Source organism: Cetorhinus maximus, chromosome 17 (genome assembly GCF_964194155.1).
Source record: "Cetorhinus maximus chromosome 17, sCetMax3.hap1.1, whole genome shotgun sequence".
Lineage (NCBI taxonomy): Eukaryota > Metazoa > Chordata > Chondrichthyes > Lamniformes > Cetorhinidae > Cetorhinus > Cetorhinus maximus.
Genome location: NC_135895.1, coordinates 37513040 through 37534796, shown reverse-complemented (window position 1 = coordinate 37534796; position 21757 = coordinate 37513040). Strand labels below are relative to the sequence as shown.

Here is a 21757-nt window from a genome sequence, read left to right as displayed (position 1 = left end):
GTCTACAGAGGGGTATAGACAGGTTAAATGAGTGGGCAAAAACTTGGCAGATGGAATATAATATGGGAAAATGTAAGGTTATGCACTTTGGCAGGAAGAATAAAGGTGCTGAATATTATTTAAATGGAGAAAGACTACAGAAGTCTACAGCATAGAGGGATTTGGGAGTCCTTGTGTATGAATCCCAAAAAGCTAACATACAAGTTCAACATGTAACAGGGAAGGCATATGGAGTGTTGGCCTTTATTTCAATGGGAATGGAGTATAAAAATAGCTAAGTCTAGCTAAGTCTTGCCAAAACCATAAAAGGCACTAGTTAGACCACACCTAGAATAGTGTGAACAATTTTGGTCCCTTTATCTGAGGAAAGATATACTGGCATTGGAGGCAGTCCAAAAAGAGTTCTAGATTGATCCTGGGTATGGAGGGATTTTCTTACGAGGACCGGTTGAATATGTTGGGCCTGTACTCATTGGAGTTTAGAAGAATGAGAAGTGACCTTATTGAAACATATAAGATTCTTAGGGGGCTTGACGGGGTAGATGCTGAGAGGTGGTTTCCCCTTGTGGGAGAATCTAGGACCAGAGGGCATAATCTGAGTCAGGGGGCGCCCATTTAAAACAGATGAGGAGGAATTTCTTCTCTCAGGGTAGTGAATCTGTGGAATTCTTTACTGTAGAGGGCTGTAGAGGCTGAGTCGTTGAGTATATTCAAGTCTGAGATAGGCAGATTTTTAATCAGTAAGGGAATCAAGGGTTATGGGGAAAAGGGAAGGAAAGTGGAGTTGAGGATTATCAGGTCAGCCATGATCTCATTGAATGGCGGAGCAGACTCAATGACCCGAATGGTCTACTTTTGCTCCTACGTCTTATGTTCTTATTAACTGTTGGCTTATAATAGCTGTAAATGCAGATGGTCTTACCTGGTTTCAGTATGGGGACAATTGGTGCTGCCCATTCCGAAAATTGAACCAGCTGTATGATGCCGAGTTCCTCCAACCTGTTTAACTCAGCATCCACTTTTTCTCTTAAGGAATATGGCATCGGTCTTGTCCTAAAAAATCAGAGTTGCCTCAGGATGAACATAAATCTTGGCACGCAAGCCTTTGATTTTTCCTAATACTCTTGTATTTTTTTTCAACAAATCTAGCAGTCGTCCTGCCTGCACTTGAAAAAATCCTGGACCAATTTAACTTGATTTCTTTAGCCAATCATGGCCCAGAAGGTCCTTCTCCAGTCACTTTTGTTACTGGGAGCTGGGCTGACTGCTGTCCATGGCGCTCAGGTACCATGACGGTGCCTTTTACTTTTATTGCTTCTCTCTTGTAAGTCTTCAACTGGGTAGAAGTTCTCCTCTGGCTCAAGGGTTGGGTACGTTCTCTCAGGTACTGAAATGTGCACTCACCCATCAGTGTGACTGATGCCCCTGTATCTACCTCCATAACTAGAGGCTTCCCATTCACATGGAGTGTGACAGTAATAGGGCCTGCTTTGACTGCTTTAAGATTAAAAAGAGAGTGAATGTCAGAATCACTCGGTTATTTCATGTTGGTTATTTCAGGCTCCTTCACGTTGTATACTTCTAAGATTTTTGCTGGCTGGTTACTTGGCAGTCTGGTCTTAGCTCTGCACTACTTTATCAAATGGCCTCTTTTGCGACAGTAATAGCACTCGGGCTGCTTAAATCTACAAGTTTCAGGAGTGTGGTTACCCCCACATCAACAACATTTCAATTTCAGGATCGCTGTCTGCTTGTCTCCAGTATATTTTTTTTGATTTCTGGGCGATTGGGAATGATTCTCGCTTCGTGGCTGCTTCAGCGGTTTTGACACCACGCCTGGCTGCAGGTTCCCACCCTAACTGGTAAATGGTGCTATTTTGCAAGCTCTGTAGTTCCTGCGAATCTTTTTCAGCACCTTCCATTGCCTGCACCATCTCCTTTGCTCATTTAAAAGTGATATCGACTTCAAGCATTCGAGGCTGAATGGTGTCATTGCGCGTGCCACAAATGGATCCCGTAGCATGTCATTCAAAGTCACTCTGAAATCATAATGCTCTGACAATTGCTACGACTTAACAACTTGGGTCACGATCAATACATGGGTGAGGGCTCCAGGCGAATTAAATTTGAATCTTTGTGTAGTGACTGACAGTTTGGGCTGAAAATGGCCCTCCCTAAATCCACGAGCTCACTAAACTATTTGGAGTCGGGCACGCTTGGGGCTGCGAGACTGTAAATCAGGTTGTAGGTTTGACTCCTGCAGATGCTCAAAAGAATTGCTTTGCGCTTTGCTTCCTTCCCTATTCATTGGCCTGGAAATAAAACCTGAAGCGCCCAATCTATTGACTCCAGTCCTCGGTGGAGGAGTCAAATGGGTCGATCCTCCTGAAGAGAGGCGTCCTGGTGAGTATATATTTTCCTCCTTTAAGATGAGATACTGACAGCTGTAGGACAAGAGGTAGCACCAGGAACATTTATTCTCGTCTCCAGATGTAGAGATGTACTACCAAGAAGCTTCTTTAATAGAACAACAAACTTTATTTACAGATCTGCTGGATTAGCTGCCTGCTTCTAACAAGGCTATAATCCACTCCACCAGGCTAGGAAAACTCCACCCCCTTGTGACACTCCCCATGCTCGGGTGTTGATTGGCTGTTCTGACCATGTGAGCCTTACTCAGTAAGGCTGGCCTTTAAAGCAACAATCGCCACAGGGAAAATGTGGCTTTTGCATTCCCACTTTCACCTTTTCTTTCGAAGTTGAAGTCAGTAGTCTTTTTAATTGTTGATGAACTGCTTCTGTCTTTTTCTGAGTCCTGTTAATGCTGGTTTTCACTTTCTACCTCAAAGCACTGCTCAGGTTCTCCCCTTTTCTCTTCACTTTTCTCCCATCGCTTGAACCATTCTCCTCCCTTCCCTTAACACCACTACCATCCGAGTACTGTTGCTACTCAAAGGGATTGCCACACTGCATGTTAGAGAAAGAAACTCCTGTTTCTGCAAGAATTCCTACCTGCAGTGTTGATACTTGTAGATGGTTGACATGCTTGTTATCATAAGCAGTACCTTGATGTTTTGGACGTTTATGAAGGAGTTTTTTTTTCACTGATTTGTATTGTTGGCAGTCACAATCTACTCATCCTCAAACAATGGATTAACAAGTGAAATATGGGACTTGTTTGTTTCAAAGCCAATGGACTGCAATTTTTTATTACCCACTCCATTTTATGCTAGTCACACAGGAAAAACGTTGGGACTGCGTTACACCAAGTATGAGGAGGTGGAACAAGAGAGGATGAAAAGGCCTGCAGACGGGACCATGGCTGCATGTAGCAGTAGAGTCTGCTGCTACAGGTGGCAGCATTTGGATGTTAGTAGACTTTATTTGGTTTTTTTTAGGCTGAGCTAACGATTAAGGGGAGAGTGAGAGGGAAGGGGACCTTTTGAATTGGTGGCCTGAACCAACTTTGGTTCATGGCCTAACCCATGTCCTGCCAGACATCCTATCCTATGTACCCAATTGGGCACAGAGCCCCACCCCTTCGCAATGCTGATTGGCTGACATTTATGCAGGCCTGCTGCTAGTTGGCTTCGGCGTGCTGAAATGGTGGGAGCAAGTGGACTGTGCACTTCCCATCCTGCTCTCTTATCCTGCCGGAAAGTGTAAAATATAGCCCATGGTGAGGGGTTACCCCTTTGCAGGACTCCAATATATCTTGAGGCTTTGATTGGAAATTCAAGGGTCATCTGTCCAGCAAACTAAATCAACAATTTGGAGTTGCAATCAATGCCAATTTCAGCCTGAACTTTGCTGGGTAATTGCATGTGGTTCTTTGGATCTTATGATTTTTCTTCAATTATGGCAAAGGTCCAAAGTAGGGTGAGTCTTTGGTGTCTAAGATATATTCAAATAGTTCCCTTTTTAGGATCTAACTGGAATAAGTGCCTTACATTAAGGAAGGAAAAACACAATTTCTTTTACATCAATGTAATTTACGTTGAAAACATTGGGCAATATTTCCCAAGGCCTTGGAGTCATACCTAGCACAAAGGAACATTGTTGTGGCTGTTGGGGGTCAGGCATCTCAGCTCCAGGACATCACTGCAGGAGTTCCTCAGGGTGGTGCCCTTGGCGCAATCACCTTCAGCTGCTTCATCAATGACCTTCCTTCCATCATAAGGTCAGAAGTGGGGATGTTCACTGATGATTGCACAATATTCAGCACCATTCGCAATGACTCAGATACTGGATCAGTCCATGTCCAAATGCTGCAAGGCCTGGACAATATCCAGGCATGGACTGACAAGTGACATATAACATTCGCGTTACAAGTGTCAGGCAATGACCATCTCCAACAAGAGAGAATCCAACCATCGCCCCTTGATCTTCAATGGCATTACCATCATTGAACCCCCCACTATCAACCAGATTGTGTTTTTCCTGTAAACTGTTGACCAGAAACTGAACTGGACTAGCCATATAAATACTGTGGCTACAAGAGCAGGTCAGAGGCTAGGAATCCTGCGATGAGTAACTCACCTCCTGACTCCCCAAAGCCTGTCCACCATGTACAAGGCGCAAGTCGGAGTGTGATGGAATACTGCCCACTTGCCTGGATGAGTGCAACTCCCACAACACTCAAAAAGCTTGACACTGTCCAGGACAAAGCAGCCTGCTTGATTGGTACCACATCCACAAATATTCACTCTCTCCACCACTGAGACACAGTAACAGCAGTGTGTACCATCTACAAGATGCACTGCAGGAATTCACCAAGGGTCCTTCAACAGCACCTTCCAAACCCACGACTGCTGCCATCTAGAAGGATGAGGACAGCAGGTAGATGGGAACACCACCACCTGGAAGTTCCCCTCCAAGTCAGTTACCATCCTGACTTGGAAATATATTACCATTCCTTCATTGTTGCTGGGTCAAAATCCTGGAATTTCCCTCCTTCACCACCTGGACTGCAGTGGTTCAAAAAGGCAGCTCACCGCCACCTTCGAGGGCATTTAGGGATGGGCAATAAATGCTGGCCAAGCCCACATCACATGAATGAATAAAAATCAGGGTTCATGGGAAAATCATAATTACGTTCATGTCCATGAACGGAAAATTGTGGTCAATGCAACATTGATTTCCTGATATGTTCCCTGCACTGCTAGTGCTGCAAGGCCTCTGCAAATTGTGTCCATTCAAGTTGCATGGTTATTTTAATAATTTTAACATTTCTGTATCTTTCTGGTAGGTCAATAATGTCACCAACCCAGGTTGGGAATAGTACATAATGGAGAAAAACCGCTCCTCCCACTTGAAAGAAAGAGAGAATCAATATAGTTAACCTTTTTTTTAAAAAATCAGTGGTGCAAGATTAAAAGTTAGTGCATAATTGGAAGCACTCTCCATAATCATGTGGTAATTTTTCACATTGTGATATTTGCTTTTACTGATTTAACTCGCATGGTTGACTAATCAGAGCAGACAGGAATACCACCTTCTACATCTATTATTTCTTCATTTCTGCTGGTTTCTGTCTCGCTTCATGTTGATTCCGTCCCATCCTTTCCTGTACAAATTAAAAGTTCCTTGCATTGCTTCTCCTTTTTCATTGCAGTAATCTGGCTGTGCTACTCTGTATAAAGCTAGCAACTGTTAAGATGCCTATGGAATTTAAAATCTTTAGTTGTGTTTATCGTTCCATGCCATTCTACAGCTGCCAATAGATGGGAGAGGGAGGAGCAGGGTAATTTTTCTTGACTTCTGAACCTTGCACCATCCTGCCACCAACTAATGTTTTGACTACAGGAATTCCACTCGAAGTCTAGCATTCCATGATAAAGTGGACAACTGAGTTGCCCGTGTACAGAACTGAGCTGCCCTAGTTCAGAGTATCTGTTTTTATCAACGTGCAGAAAAATTGAGACACTGGTATTAGTATGCATCTATTAACCGTCAATGCTAATTCTTTTAACCATGGATACTTCAGTTCTTTGTCTGAATTTGGATCTGCTTTTCCTGGTTATGTTGAAGAGAATTTACTATCTTTTTTGAAAATTGATTATTTGAAGTGTTTAACATGATGGAAAATCAATATTGGAAAATTGAGTTGATTGATTGCTTGGGCTTTAACTTGAATGGAATGTGAAGTGATTGTTCTACATAGAAGGTCCTGCAGGAGGTGAGGACAGAGATGTCAGCATGAGAGCAAGGTGGAGAGTTGAAAGGACAGGTGACCAGAAGTTTAGAGTCACACATGAATGGACATGTTCCACAAAGCAGTCACCTAGTCTGCGTTTGACCTTCGTAATGTAAAGGAGACCACACCATGGGCAGCAAATATAGTGGACTAAATTGAAAAGAAGTACAAGTAAATTGCTGCTTCACCTGGAAGGAGCCTTAAATGAACAGAGAACAGAGGAGATAAAAGGGCAGATTTTTTTAAATTCTGGGATGTCCCTAATTGCCCTTGAACTGAATAGCTTGCTAGGCCAGTTCAGAGTCAACCATATTGCTGTGGATCTGGATACACATGTGGGCCAGACCAGGTAAAGATGGCAGATTTCCTTCCTTAAAGGACATTATTGAAGCAGATGGGTTTTTTCCAACAATTGATGATACTTGTAATGGTCACTAACTTTATATTCCAGATTTATTAATTGAACTTAAATTCTACCAGTTGCTGTGGGATTTGAACCCATGTCCCCAGAGCACTGGTCTGGGCCTCTAGATTACTAGTCCAGTGACATTACTACTACACCACCATCTCCTCTACCACACTGGCATGGGCCTGGACCACGGAGTTGTGAAGGGAATGCTGAAAGGGGATGGGAATATGTGCTTGGTAGCATCATGCTGGAGATGTCATAAATACCAGCGGATGATCCATTGACTGTGGAGGCTGGTAGGGTGGAAGTTGAGGGCCAGGGGAGTCCTGTCATGGTTCTGGGAGGGAGGGGAAGGAGTGCAAGCAGAAGTGTCAAATTAAATGGATACGATCGAAGGGCCTGTCAAATAATTATTGGTGGTGGTGTGAAGTTGTATGAATCTTCGGTTGAGGGAAAAAGCCTTATCAACTTGAGATTGGACATAGTCCAATGTTGAGTTCAAAAATTTGAGTTCATAACCTCCTGCCCTATTCTGTCCTTTTATTTTTGCTGCTTTTTGTTTTCCTCTTCTACTTGCTTTAAACAGTAGCTGTTCACAATTCTGCCAATCACACCTCCTCTAGACCAATCTTTTATTTTTTTAATTGTGCCATTACTAATCCCTTGGTCTTGGCATCATCAATTCTTTGGTCATTTATTCTCACCTGCCTTCCATGCTACCACATACCTCCCTCCTTGCTCTTTTCCCACCCTCCTTGCTTTCACTTGCTCAAAACCTGTTACATCTCTAACTTTTCCCAGTTCTGACAAAAGGCCATTGACCTGAAACATTAACTCTATTTCACTTTCTATAAATGCTGCTAGACTGCTGAGCGTTTTCTGTTTTTATTATACTAAATTAGATCTCTTTTCTATAAAAGCTGTAAGCTAGGTGGTTAATGTACAGTCAGTTTCCCATGTGATTTGTTGGGTTGAAAGGCATTTCACTGCTTGTGTTTGTGCATCTATTCTTGGCACTACAATATGATTCCATGGGGGCTGGGTGTCCTTCATTACTTCACCCAAGTAGCTATATTCACTTCTGAGCTATGACAGCAAGTATCACCAGGTCATTCACCCCTGGAGGCATTGCTGCCAACTGTACTACTGTCCTCGTACAAAGTCAAAACACGTATTTCCAGCAGCAGCTATTGAATAGTCAAGAATGCGAGCCCCAGCCACTAAATAAGGTATGTAGCCTCCTCAGTGCCTATGTGGCTTGATAAGCAATGACTTCTTCATCTCTGTGCATCAGAGGTACGATGTGAACTGCAGAAGTATGAGAGATCATTGTTGCCTTCCTCTTAAGTCTACCTTCCTCTTTAAATTGCAGACTGATAGTTTAAATAGAATCACAGATTAACAGTGCAGAAAAGACCCTTTGGCCCATCGAGTCTGCACCGACACATGAGAAAAACCTGACCTACCTACCTAACTACCTAACCCCATTAACCAGCACTTGGCCCATAGCCTTGAATGTTATGAGGTGCCAAATGCTCATCCAAGTACTTTTTTTTTTAAAGGATGTGAGGCAACCCGCCTCCACCACCCTGCCAGGCAGTACATTCCAGACCGTCACCACCCTCTGGGTAAAAAAGGTTTTCCTCACATCCCCCCCTAAACCTCCTGCCTCTCACCTTGAACTTATGTCCCCTTGTGACTGACCGAACTAAGGGGAACAGCTGCTCCCTATCCACCCTGTCCATGCCCCTCATAATCTTGTACACCGCGATCAGGTCGCCCCTCAGTCTTCTCTGCTCCAACGAAAGCAACCCAAGTCTATCCAACCTCTCTTCATAACTTAAATGTTTCATCCCAGGCAACATCCTGGTGAATCTCCTCTGCACCCTCTCCAGTGCAATCACATCCTTCCTATAATGTGGCAACCAGAACTGCACACAGTACTCCAGCTGTGGCCTCACCAAGGTTCTATACAACTCCAAAATGACCTCCCTGCTTTCGTGATCTATGCCTCGATTGATAAAGGCAAGTGTTCCATATGCCTTTTTCACCACCCCACTAACATGCCCCTCCGCCTTCAGAGATCTATGGACGCACACGCCAAGGTCCCTTTGTTCCTCAGAACTTCCTAATGTCATGCTGTTCATTGAATACTTCCTTGTCAAATTACTCCTTCCAAAGTGTATCACCTCACACTTTTCAGGGTTAAATTCCATTTGCCACTTATCTGCCCATTTGACCATCCAGTCTATATCTTCCTGTAGCCCAAGACACTCAACCTCACTATTAACCACCCGGCCAATCTTTGTGTCATCTGCAAACTTACTAATCCTACCCCCCACATAGTCATCTATGTCGTTTATATAAATGACAAATAATAAGGGCCCAAGCACAGATCCCTGTGGTATGCCACTGGACACTGGCTTCCAGTCACTAAAGCATCCTTCTGTCATCACCCTCTGTCTCCTACAACTAAGCCAATTTTGAATCCACCTTATCAAATTACCCTGTATCCCATGTGCATTTGCCTTCTTTGACAAGGTCCCACATGGGAGACTTAAAAAGGTTTTGCTGAAATCCACATAAACTACATCAACTGCACTACCCTCATCTACACACCTGGTCACCTCCTCAAAAAATGCAATCAAATTTGTTAGGCATGACCTCCCTCTGACCAAAGCCATGCTGACTATCCCTGATCAAACCTTGCGCCTCCAAGTAGAGATAGGTTCCCTCCTTCAGAATTTTCTCTAATAGTTTCCCTACCACTGACATGAGACTCACTGGCCTGAAGTTCCTGGCTTATCTCTACAACCCTTCTTAAATAGCAGAACCACATTAGCTGTTCTCCAGTCCTCTGACACCTCCCCCGTGGCCAGAGAGGAATTAAAAATTTGTGTCAGAGCCCCTGCGATCTCCTCCCTTGCCTCCCTCAGCAGTCTGGGACACAAATCATCTGGACCTGGAGATTTGTCTGCTTTTAAGCCTGCCAACACCTCCAATACCATGTCACTCCCTATATCAATTTGCTTAAGAACCTTGCAGTCTCTCTCCCCGAGTTCGATACCTTCATCCTCATTCTCTTGGGTGAAGACGGATGTGAAGTATTCATTCAACACTCTGGCGATGTCCTCTGGCTCCACCCATAGATTGCCCCCTTGGTCCCTTATGGGCCCTACTCTTTCCCTGGTTATCCTCTTACCATTGAAATACTTATAGAATATCTTGGGATTTTCCCTACTTTTACCAGCCAGAGCTTTCTCATTTCCCCTCTTTTGCTCTCCTAATTGCTTTCTTAAGCTCCAACCTGCACTTTCTGTACCCCACTAATGCCTCTGCTGATTTGCTTCCCTTGTACCTGCTAAAAGCCTCTCTTTTCCTTCTCATCGTAACCTGAATACCTCTGGTCATCCATGGTTCTCTGGGCTTGTTACTCCTTCCTATCACCCTAGAGGGAACATGTTGAGCCTGTACCCTCCCCATTTCCCTTTTGAATGCGCCCCCCCACCACCACTGCTCCTCTGTAGATTTCCCCACAATTAGCTGTTCCCAGTCTACTTTGGCCAGATCCTGCCTTAACTTACTAAAATCCACTCTTCCCCAATCCAAAACATTTTTTTGCAACTTGTCCATTTCTTTGTCCATAATAAACTTAAATTGTACCACGTTGTGGTCGCTATCACTCAAATGCTCCCCCACCACCACCTCAGCCACCTGTCCGTGCAAGTTGATTAAAGAGGTATACTTCTCTCCTTGCAACCAAAAACGTAAATGGTCCTCTTCAAAGTTAAGAGTTTATTGAGTAAATATGTGAGCGATACTGGAGTGTCGTGGATATGATGTCAGTCTTGCAGAGTTAACTAATTTTATTTTGGGGAGTTTCTATAATTGGCTTCTGCCCCTGACTTTGGCAGAAGAGAATAGGCTGGTGGTTTCAACCCTGATCTCTCTTTTTCTTTTAATAATTTCCACTGAAAGTATATGTGTTGACTCTAAGCGCAGGACTAGGTGTGTCTGTGATGCCTGTAAAGGTGAATAGGCTGATGTTTGTAATCAAGGCACAGAGATAAATGTCGCTACTTGGCATGGTACTGAAAAGCACCCAGATTCCATGACATCATAAACGGCAAGAGTTGACTCCTTCAAGAAGAAAGGAGGGTGGGGTTTGGATGGGGCCCAATTGAATACTGCAGCTTTTTTGTTTGACATTTACTTTGCATTCAGGCATAGAATCATGGTAGAAGAGCATAGGTAGTGAGAGATACTTGATCCCTCAATCTAAGTAGAATGGATATAATTATCCTATTGGTGGTAAATTTCCTGATTGCTATGCTTCTGACTTTATGTGCAATTAACACCCACAAATAAAAAAACAATTCAAACACAGTTGCATGTATGAATACAGCTGTGCTGTAGAACCACATCTACAGTAACACAGCCACTTAGTCATAACTATTCCACGCAGCAATATTGCAGTATAGTATAATACAGTAATTTAATTGACTAATTTTAATGTGTTCAATTAAATTTCCTTCTGCTTTACTATATAAAGTTGGTTTAATTAAATATAAGGCAATTCATAGGTGACAAAGATGAGGCAATAATTTAATTGAACAGTTCAGGTGATTAATTTTTAAACAATATTGAATTGCTGCCTTGTAATGTGTTGTGAACTATTGGCTATTCATAATTAAATATAACCTATAGTTAGTTACCTGCTAGGTGAAAAGGTGGTCAAAATTTGAGACATATGAAGGCAAAATGCTTCATGTAGCTCCCACTGTATAATTGCCAGGTTGTTTTGTGATAGCAGATTAAAGACACATAAACCATATAATGAATACTTAGGTGTGAGTTTTTATCTTGAGAGTCCAGATGATTTCTCAATTCCTAGAGCAGGATTAGAGCTGTTTGTTACAAATGGTTTTACAACCTTGAAACTTCCTACTTGATGTCTTTATTAGAATTTGGACAATTAATCTGTTTTATCCATTTTGATGTGAGCCAGGGTTAACTGGGAGACAATTTGTCCTTGAACATGAAGACTGGGGGGAAAAAAAGATTGATGTCAGTTTTGGCATTGTTGACAGTTTATCAAAATCTAGAATTGGTTTTATATCCTGTTTATATAGTAATTGGTGGAGAGTTGCTGAACTGCAAATCCAATGTAATGATGCTTGTCTTTTCTGCCCACCTATGGGATAGATTTCAGCTGGCAGTGCAGTTTAAAATCTTGAGCTTCATATGCTGGTTCTGGTAATAGATGGCCTAAGCAGGGGGATTCTTAAGAGAGGGCTCACTTTCAAAAAAAAAAAGTTGTTGCCAGCTTGGCTCAGTAATGGCACTCTTGGCTCTGTGTCAGAATGTTTATGGGTTCAAACCCTAATCCAGGAACTGAGCACATAGTCTAAGGTGATAGTTGAGAGCAACAGTCCAGAGCAGTACTGAGTGTGCTACATTTTTAGATGAGATGTTAACCTGCCTAGATGGGTGTAAAAGATACCTTGGTGTTTTTTCCAAAAACAACTTCTCTAATTATCCTAGTCAATATTTCTCCTTCAATCCCACTAAAACAGATTTAACTGGTCATTCACCTTTGTTTACTTTTTGTGATACCTGTGAATTGCCTGCCACATTTGCCTACATAGTAGTGACTACACTTTAAAAATAATTTGTAGCCGTGAAATGGTTTGGAATGCCCCGTTGGGAGAAAAAAATACTGCTTTTACAAAGTGCCTTTCAGGTTCATGGATTCTAAAGTCCTTTGCAGTCAGTCAGTACTTTTTGTAGTGTTGTCATCGTTGTGATGTAGGAAATGCAACAGCCAGTTTGTTCACCTCAAGGATCCACAAACATCAGTGTGATAATGACCAGATCATTTTTTTAAAAAGTAATTTTGGTTGAAGACTGAATATTACCCCTCTCCCATGCATTTCAATATACTGTAGGGACAATGGGATTTTTGTGATCACCTGAGGGTAGACAAGGCCTTGGTTTAATGTCTCATCTGAAAGACTGCACATCCAATAGTGCAGCACTCCTTAGTACTTTTGCTGATTTTTGTAAGACTACTTGATCCAGCCCAGTACTCTGAAATGATAAACATCTTCATTCTGGTTCTGAATTGGGCATTTGCTGTCCAATGAAGGTTGAGGTATTCACTGCTCTACATGACCAGCCCCTGCACCTCTTCCTTTTGGGACTTGTTTCATTTCTGTCATGCATGCTGATGCCTCCTTGTTTCTGAAGTTAATCCTACTCCCAACACACTTAAGTGTGGAAAAGGGGAAGGGGAGGTTTCCGGGGGTGGGGGGAGGAAGTATACATTTTCAGCAGCTCACCTTAAAAATTTCGGTGAAGACAACAATTTTAAATGGGAGCCCAGCCGTTATTTGGAATTTCAGATATGGTGTGTATTTGTCAGGTGACAACTCAAGGATAAGGTTATTGTATACCTTCAATCCATCAATACCATGTAGCAAATTACACTGGAATAACTCCAAGTAGCAGTACACATGGAGCTATGGGACCTTGTGCTGTCAAATTTATTTCTGTAAAATTTTTAAAAGGATTATGTCAGATAGTAAAGCAAATAGCTTGAGAGACTTGCCAATCCATCATTGGATGTTTTTCTCAACGAAGACCCCAAAGCATTATTGTTAAACAGATACTGTATGTAACTTATGGTGCTCTGGGAAATGAATACATCAGCATTTATTCACAGCTTGAATGCTAAACATGACATGAAATGTTTGTTTCGAGAGGGTGCAGGGAAGATTCACGAGAATGTGCCAGGGTGAGGAACTTCAGTTACATAGATTGGAGAAATTGGGCGGAATTGCCTTGGAGAAGAAAAAGTGGAGAGGGGATTTCAGAGGTCTTCACAATCCTGAACGGTCTGGACAGAGGATGGGTGATGACTGATTGATTGAAAGCTGGCGTCTTTGCTGATTGTCCTTTGAATCCAGGGCTATGCATTGTCTGTTGTCAAATTCCAATATATTATACACTTGCATTCAATACTTCAAAATTTTGAACACAAACTATTAAAATGGCAGCTGCAAACCGTGTGACCTTTGGCATTCAGAGATCCAGAGAGCCCCGATCCTCAAGTAAATACCTAATTGAATATGAACATTCGCAGCCATCCAGGGAATTCAAACATCCCTTTTAAGGACGGATCAATGACAAAAGAACTGCAGCATTCCAGTCGGCCCATCTTTCTGTTTCACCATGGACAAAAGAAACACCCAGACTCTGTTAGACACATCTGAATGGATCCCATTGACCTTCCATGATGGTCCCTCATCCAAATTAGGCTGGGTGAATTTCAAGGTATCAAATGACCACACAGGATGTGTAATCAGCATACGACCATATGCAAGACAAAAAGCTTTGGCAACATGTCTCTCTTTTCAGCATTATTCAAGTTCTGTACTACCAAGCAACCTCTGACTTTCTAATTCTGAGGTCAGGCACTTCCCTGTAGTAGGAAAAATTTGAAAGGAGGTACATTTCCAGACTTTTTTCTTTAAACACACTTCTGTGTTGTGAGCTCAGAGTATTACTGTAAAAGCTTGGGAGTAGATCACATGACTGTAGTAGATGCAATTGGTTCATCGCCCATTGACACATTGCAGGGGTGGGAAACTGACTATAAAAATATGGTGTTGAAATAGGATGGTCAACTCCTGATCAGCAGTGATCAGTTGGACTAAACTAAGGCAAGGGGACATCCCTGCAGGAAGGGTGAATCACTGTGACACTCTGCCTCATCTCCATCTGGTTAAAGTGCTGGTAAACCTAATTGCACATCATTCCTCGATTATACAATGGGATAAGCAAGCTCTTCACCAATTAGATTTATACATCCATGGAATTATGCAGGGTTGAGGTTCCTCCCTACCCTCTCCTCCCTGTCCCCCACCCCTTCTTTTGGCAACAGCTATGTTTGTCTGCCTGTCCATCCACACCACACCCCCTCCCCAACTTCAGGGATATAGTGGAATTTCTCTCAGCTCTGTGGTATAAAAATGGTACTGCCTTTCTTGTATAATAGAACAATCTGTTCTTGGTGTAGATGAAGTTTGAGGGATGCACAAAAGAAATTTCATAAGTTAATCTGCATGAAGTGTTGCAGGCTTCTGTGATTCCAACAGCTAAAGGAGCAGATTTTGATATTGATGCTGATGACCAAAACAATAGACCATCATATGATCCATTGATCCTTCCCACTGAGAATTTTCATCTGTTTTCTATTTTAATTTAGGAACCTCTACGATGGGCCCAGTTGATCCAATAGAAACGATGTCCAGTGATACAGCATCACCTGCATTTAATTCGTCAACAACTATAATGGGATCCAATAACTCTGCAACAACAGCAGCCAGTGGTAACACCATACCCCACACTGTCATTGGAAGTACTGTAGGCACTACCACTACTCCAAGCCTGAGAAGTGGAACTGGCTTTAACTATTCATCTGCAAATGCAACTGTCAACACCCTGACTGATGCTCCACATACAAGTGACATGACCAATAAGAATGGAATGACTAATAATGATACAAGCAGTGATCTTCAAACAGGGAATGAAACAGAAATCCAAGATAGCATACCAAGTTCTACAAGAAGCAGTAGTCCTAGTACAAAATCAGTGAATGCCAGTGTTGGCCCTGCCATGACTGAGAGAAATGGACATGCTACTAAAATTGGCCCTGCTGTCAAAATTACAACAGTCCCACAGCAAATGGAGACATCTGGGAAAATGTATTCAACTGCTAATGACACCAGAGGTGAAACCACAGTTGAACCAACTGGTATGCCTCCTACAACATCTGGACAGAAGGAATCAAAAGGTAAGACTTTATTGTTCATTAATTTGAACAAAAATTACATACTAATACTATCCCAGAAGCTTCTGTTGTGCTGTGGACTCTTGGAGAAAGAGATTAAAGCCCCAAGGTCTTCACCCTCCGGGTAGAATTTGAACTAAAATTGTAGGAGTGAAATCATTCTGATAGATTTTATATATTTTTTAAAAAAGTAACCTAAATTTATTCCATCGATTTATTTGTTTTGAAGACCGGCTTGGCATAATGAGGAGGTGAGGCAGTGAAGCTCTTTTTAAAAAAAAATATATTGCCATGGATTTCTAAAAATGATGTGTTGGTACGTTGAATATTTGTTGTAGGAATGATCTGCCTAAGGACAAGGTCCTCTGCTCATTTCCCCACATCTTGTGATAGTGTGTTTTCCCCTTCACTTGCAAGTCGGAGTCTCCCGTTCTCAATATCCAATATGATTAGGGAAAAGAATGAGATGGTTTCCCGTTGTTTCCTCCTCCTGAATGTCCTCGGTCTGTAAACAGCTGTTTGTCCCTCAAGTTCTAGCTCTTCACCAACAAGAAAACGCTAGCTCCACTATTGGCCATGGCTTATATCCCTGAGCATGGGGCTCTTACCTGGGTCTGGAGTGACTCACGAAAAGGGCAGGGACAACCATCCCCTGAGGTCTCAATTGACCCTGTTACGCTTACACTGAATATTATGAATCTTCAAAATGTACTAAGCACAAGTAATGGAGTCCTAAGGAATTATTTTCTACTGTTCTTCCCTGCACCCTGTTCCTCTGACTAAGAAAGGTGGCAAAAGCAGATTTTTCCTTTTTCTTTTTAAAACCTCAACTTTTCTCCTTCAATTGAGCAACTTGAAAAGAACATAGAATGTCATTTTTTTTAAATTGCTGAATTTATTTGATTTTTAAAATACTGTTGGGGATGGGGTGCATTGTAGGGGCTGAAAATTCTTAATTCCTACTCTAGCATTGGCCATTTGAGAACTTGAGTTCTGGGCAAGTTTGAAGTTTTTGTAAAGGTGTGATTCTAGGCCACCAGTGTTATCAGTCTGCGCACTTTTTCATTGGTGCTGTGTAGGTGCCTTCAGCTTCAGACCACCACGGTTCTGATGAAAGCCATTGACCTGAAACTTTAACTGTTTCTCTTGACACAGGTGCTGCCAAGTGTTTCCAGCTTTTTCTGTTTTTATTTTGGCTTCTGACCACTACCTACTTAGCTGTAGCTTTGGATCACTACTGCTTCGGGGTGTGATGGGATAATTGGCTGCTTACTCAAATTAATGTATTTAAAAATAAAGCCTAGACATTTTCTTAGGATCCTGTGAATTATAATGCCAATAGTGGGAGCCCAAAGTGATTTGGGATGATCTCTCTTGATATGTTCTGAGATAACTTCCCAAAATTTAATTCTGAAGACCTGTTGCCTGAGGTAGAATTTTAGTCTCCACCAACCAGAACTCCACCCCACCTCCCACTGGCGAGTTTGCAGGCAGGGTCCTGTAAAATTCCCGGTGTCCCTCCTACCCACCTCCCAACCCATCTAGTGCAGCCCGCCCACCTCACCACAATTGCAGCCCTTAGGGGCTGCTTCCCGTTGACCTTAATTTTGAGGCTGGCAAGAGGAGATCGAGGCAGGGCACCCTGCTTGGACCTCGGGCAGGAAGGAGGGGGCTCCTCACTGAGGTGTCTCCTTTCCCACATCAGGCCCCCAATGGGTGCAACCGCTCACCTTGGCTTCTCCATGAAGTCTCCCCAGCCTGAGCCTCCCCACCCCACCATGAGATTCCCCACATTTGCCTGCCTGGTCCTGGACTTCGAATCTGACTCTTTGGATGGCAGGGTAGGAATGCCTGTCATCATGTTTTTATATAACAAAATGCTTTGTATTGATGCAAAGTGTTTTCAGCTAATAATTGAAACTCCGCTACATACCTGGCACTGTCATTGACAATCACCTTCAGTGGTTATTTATAAACACACCCAACACTTTTTGTCCTACTGAGCACATTGATTTACTGCAATACTTTTCATCAAGTCTAAACTGAGAGTTGTGGGGAGGAGAGAAACCACTCTTTGAATTAACTGTCTTCAGGATTGCTGAATAATCTTTTTACAAATGAGCTTCTCTTGTGTTTTGTTTTTAGGTTCAACCCATGTCATGCCAACTATACAGCCTCCAGTGTCTGAAACCCTGCCAATGCAGCCAACTTCGCAAGATTCTAAGACCACACTAACTGTGACATCCAAGGGCTCTGAAGTGACATCCAGCATTACAATAGCCCTGTCAACCATCCGCACGAGAGCCTCCACCACGGTGAAAGCAGCTGCCACAAGTAGCACAACAATCAACAAAGCAAATACATTACCTTCTGTGCAGCATAGCGAGGAGAATTTGACCACTACCAAAAAGATGGTGCATGGTGGGTAATAAATTAGCAGCTTATTTGTGTCCTATGAGGAGACATATGTGGAGTCTAAACACCAGCAAAGACTAGCTGCACCAAATTGCCTGCTTGTCCTGTATATTCTAAGTAATCAACAAGTAATCCTTGTTTTGTCAAATTTCTGCATTCATCGATTATTCGGTATGTTTTTGGAAAAAGTGGGCTTGTAGAAATTCTATTTATGGGCTGTAGTTCATTTCTTTGCTTTGTGTCACTTTAGGATGGGATTTTCTAGTGGGGCCTGAAATTCCCACCCAAAGTCAGCGAACTTTTGGCTGCACTCAAAATTTTCTGGTCCTGCCAGTGCCAATTCCTGCCACAGGCGGGACTGGAAAATCCCAGCCCTAGTGTACAATTTGAAATAATTAAATATGGGGTTCCATAACTGAATCCTGAAAAAGTGAATATATCCACAATTTATTTTAGTTTAGGAAAGAGTTGAGCAACCTGTATTTCCAAGATTCTCCCCATTCCTTTTAATGGGCATGGGACAGATGGAGAGAGAACTGTGCAACCCACAATTTTAAATGATCCAGCAACATAAAGTATGGAACTACAAAAGGAATTTTGGCCAATTGATCCTGTTCTTTATCATTGTTCTATAATTTGCACTATGTGGAATCTAAAATTTATTTACTCTCCTGGTGGAACTAGATGACTGAAGAAGACCAAACTACCATGGGCAAACTTTGTGACACTATAGGGAATCAGGCTAACCCTGTAACCTATTCTAACTGAGCTAGTGGCATACCATAGCTGACCACCCTCTGTTTCCTTGTCCAATACTTGAGTTGCAGTGTTTTTTTTTAGCCCAGGCCTGATCCTAAGTTCCTGACAGCCTCTCAAACCTTGTTCTACCATTTTATTTATATGTACTTCAATCTATTTGCTTTTTCTCCCTATCCTTTGATACACGTCTAACAAAAACTTATTGATCCCAGTCTTTTCAACTGGCTCAGCATCCATTGCCTTTTTGGGGAGATGATTCCAGATTTCCACCACCCTTTGTGGTGTGGGTGGGGGTGTGTGGTGGGAAAGGCCTATCTCTAATTAAAGTAATGCTCCCTTATTTTGAATCCACCACTGAAGGAATAAGTACAGTTATAGTGTAACTATCATTTCCTTTTATCACCTCATGAGGATACTTGCAAGGAGGATGGAGTATAAAAGTAGGGAAGTCAGGCTACAGCTGTACAGGGCATTGTTGAGACCTCACCTAGAGTACTGCGTATAGTTTTGGTTTCCTTACTTGAGGAATATACTTGCAGTGGATACAGTTCAGAGAAGGTTGAAAGGAATGTCTTATGAGGAAAGGTTGGGCCCATATTCAGTGGAGTTTAGAGGAATGAGAGGCGTTCTTATTGAAACAAGATTCTGTGGGGGCTTGACAGGGTCGATGCTGAATGTTTCCCCTCGTGGGGGAATCTAGAACTAGAGGGCACAGTTTAAAAATAAAGGGCCTCCTATGGAGGTGAAGAGGAATCTTTGAGGATCGTTAATTTTTGGAATTCTCTTACCCAGAGAGCGGTGGAGGCTGTGTCATTGAATATATTTAAGGCTGCATTAGACTTTTGATTGACAAGGGAGTTGAGGGTTATGGGGGCAGACAAGGGAGTTGAGGGTTATGGGGAGCAGGCAGAAATGTGGAGTTAAGGCCACAATCAGCTATGATTTTATTGAATGGCAGTGCAGGTTCAAGGGGCCGAATGGCCTACTCCTATTTCTTATGAGCTTATTCTGTAATTTTTATTTCTTTATCATAAAAATCTCGATTAAATTGTTCTTCAACTTTCTGAAGTTTTTGCACATTGTCTTGTAAGGTGAGGCTAATTTGGGGGAAGACTTACAGAAACCTACGGGTAACAGAATTTGTGATACCACCAAGAGAGAAAACAGGAACTTTTGTAACATTCTTGGAACTTTCAGACCATTGATAATTTTGCTGACCTTGACTGTCAAAGGAAATGGGTAAGTTTGTTACGGTAAACTAACTACTGGACAAATTGAAGGGCGATGAGAAGGAAAATTGACTTGCTTTCAGACTGTACCAGTGAAAGTGCCTTTTCCTTTTGAACAGGGAAGCCAGTTTCTAGTCCAAATGGAACCAAAGTGGACCCTCTTGTTATAGGAATGATCACAGTTTTCTTTATAATTATTGGAATTGTTTCAATTCTTGGATTCCTGAAGTACCGTCAGCGAAACAGCCAACCAGAGTTCAGACGCCTTCATGAGCTTCCAATGGTAAGATGGGATTGAAAGTTACTATCCTGATATTTTAACGCCTGTTTTCTTAATAGTGAACTATTTAACATGACCTTCCATTTCCCAAAGAAATATGTCTTTTTCAGTTGTGTACCTTTAGGCCCGGGAGCAGCCAGGGAATGGACTGCTGACTGTGATTTCACGCTAGCTAGCCAATTAACGGCCAGCCAGTGTAAAAGGTGCGCTGAAAAGTTCAGCACTGTCGGGGTGGGGGCGGGAGGAGGGTGAGCGCCAAAGTCAATGCGGGCATGGTGGAGCACGGAAGGAAAGCTCCCTGAAGGCAGGGAGCTGACGGATTTAAAATTAATAAGAACAGAATGTAAAATCGGGGAAAAAAAGGTCCATACATCAGAACGAGACACCTCAACATACGGATGAAAATTTTTTCAAAACATTTTGATTTTTTAAAATTAATCTCACAAACCTCATCCTGCCCTTTGATGAGGTTTCCTCCAAAAAGGCAACGGCTGCCTGGCCGATTTGCCCGCCCGCCAATCGTAAGGTTGAATGGGCAGCTATTTAATAGGCCTCTTAATTGTCAGTTGACGCACTGCTGACTCTCTCGCGTGCGTCCGTCCCCCCCACCCCAGCCCCCGGACCAAAATATCACGCAAGTGTGTGTTGATGTCAGGACGCTTGCCCAATGTCATAGCGCGCTATTTCACGCTCGAGCATGTCTGGTGCATGCCTGCACGCAGAGCGGTAAATTCTACCCCATATCTCAGTAATCCCTACTATGTCTGGTTCCTCAACACATGAATGCCTCCAGCCCCCCCCCCCCACCCCTATTTTATTATGAACACTTTGTGCACTGCTGTACAGACATTTCAATAGGATTTCCTTTCACTTTTTGTTTACCCAACTTTTTATTGCCTTGCCATCAATGTCGTCCTTTATTCTTTCCCATGTTCTCCTGTTGTATTTTGTTAACATTTGGGCTGCTTCCTTTTCTTATAGATCCCTCACCCCCTTACCTTTTTAAAGCCCTTGCTGGCTCCCTATTTACCCTTTCTGTTTGGACACGAATCCTATCCCATCGGGAGAACTCCTTCCTGTCCCAGAACTGGTGCCAGTGTCCCCATGAAGAGGAACCCCTCTTTTCCACACCACTTTAGCAATATGTTAAGTTTGTAGCAGTCCAATAATTGGTTTGAGAAGTTGGCAAAAAGTTAGTGCAATAATAAACTGATCCAGAAATCCTTTTGGCATGTAAATAATGATGAAAAGTATTTCCTATAAGTGTGAATTAGTTTCTCTGCTAGTGAAGTGCCACAAAATTCCATGGCAGCGATTGGTTGGGTTTGTATCAGTTGGTGCACGCTAATGGTGCCCACTGCTGGAGTTTTCAGTCAGTAGGAGGGAACCTCATTTGCACAAGACTTGGGAATGGAAGTGCCACTTGGAGCTGATTAATTCAATGCTCATCTTCCCCATGTATCTGGAAACTGGTGTTATCAAAAAACTGTCGAGGTATCTGCATTGAGAATGGTGCAGATATTGTGCTGCAGCTGAAATCTGGATTTTGAGTTCGTCTGAAACGAATGTCCTAATTGCAACCTGGATTGTCTGCAGCCCATCTTTTCTAGGGGTG

At 42.6% G+C, this 21757-nt stretch overlaps 1 protein-coding gene across 5 annotated transcripts in view; it reads left to right on the top strand.

The window, feature by feature from the left end:
* LOC144692324 (uncharacterized) overlaps positions 1–21757 on the top strand; it is a 134357-nt gene that overhangs the window by 105923 nt on the left and 6677 nt on the right. For all 5 annotated transcript variants that reach the window (XM_078561025.1, XM_078561024.1, XM_078561023.1 and 2 more), the window contains 3 exons: positions 14875–15462; positions 17605–17880; positions 19982–20145. In XM_078561025.1, the coding sequence (XP_078417151.1) occupies positions 14886–15462; positions 17605–17880; positions 19982–20145 (1017 nt within the window). In that variant the 5' untranslated portion in view covers positions 14875–14885. The remainder of the gene's footprint in view (positions 1–14874; positions 15463–17604; positions 17881–19981; positions 20146–21757) is intronic.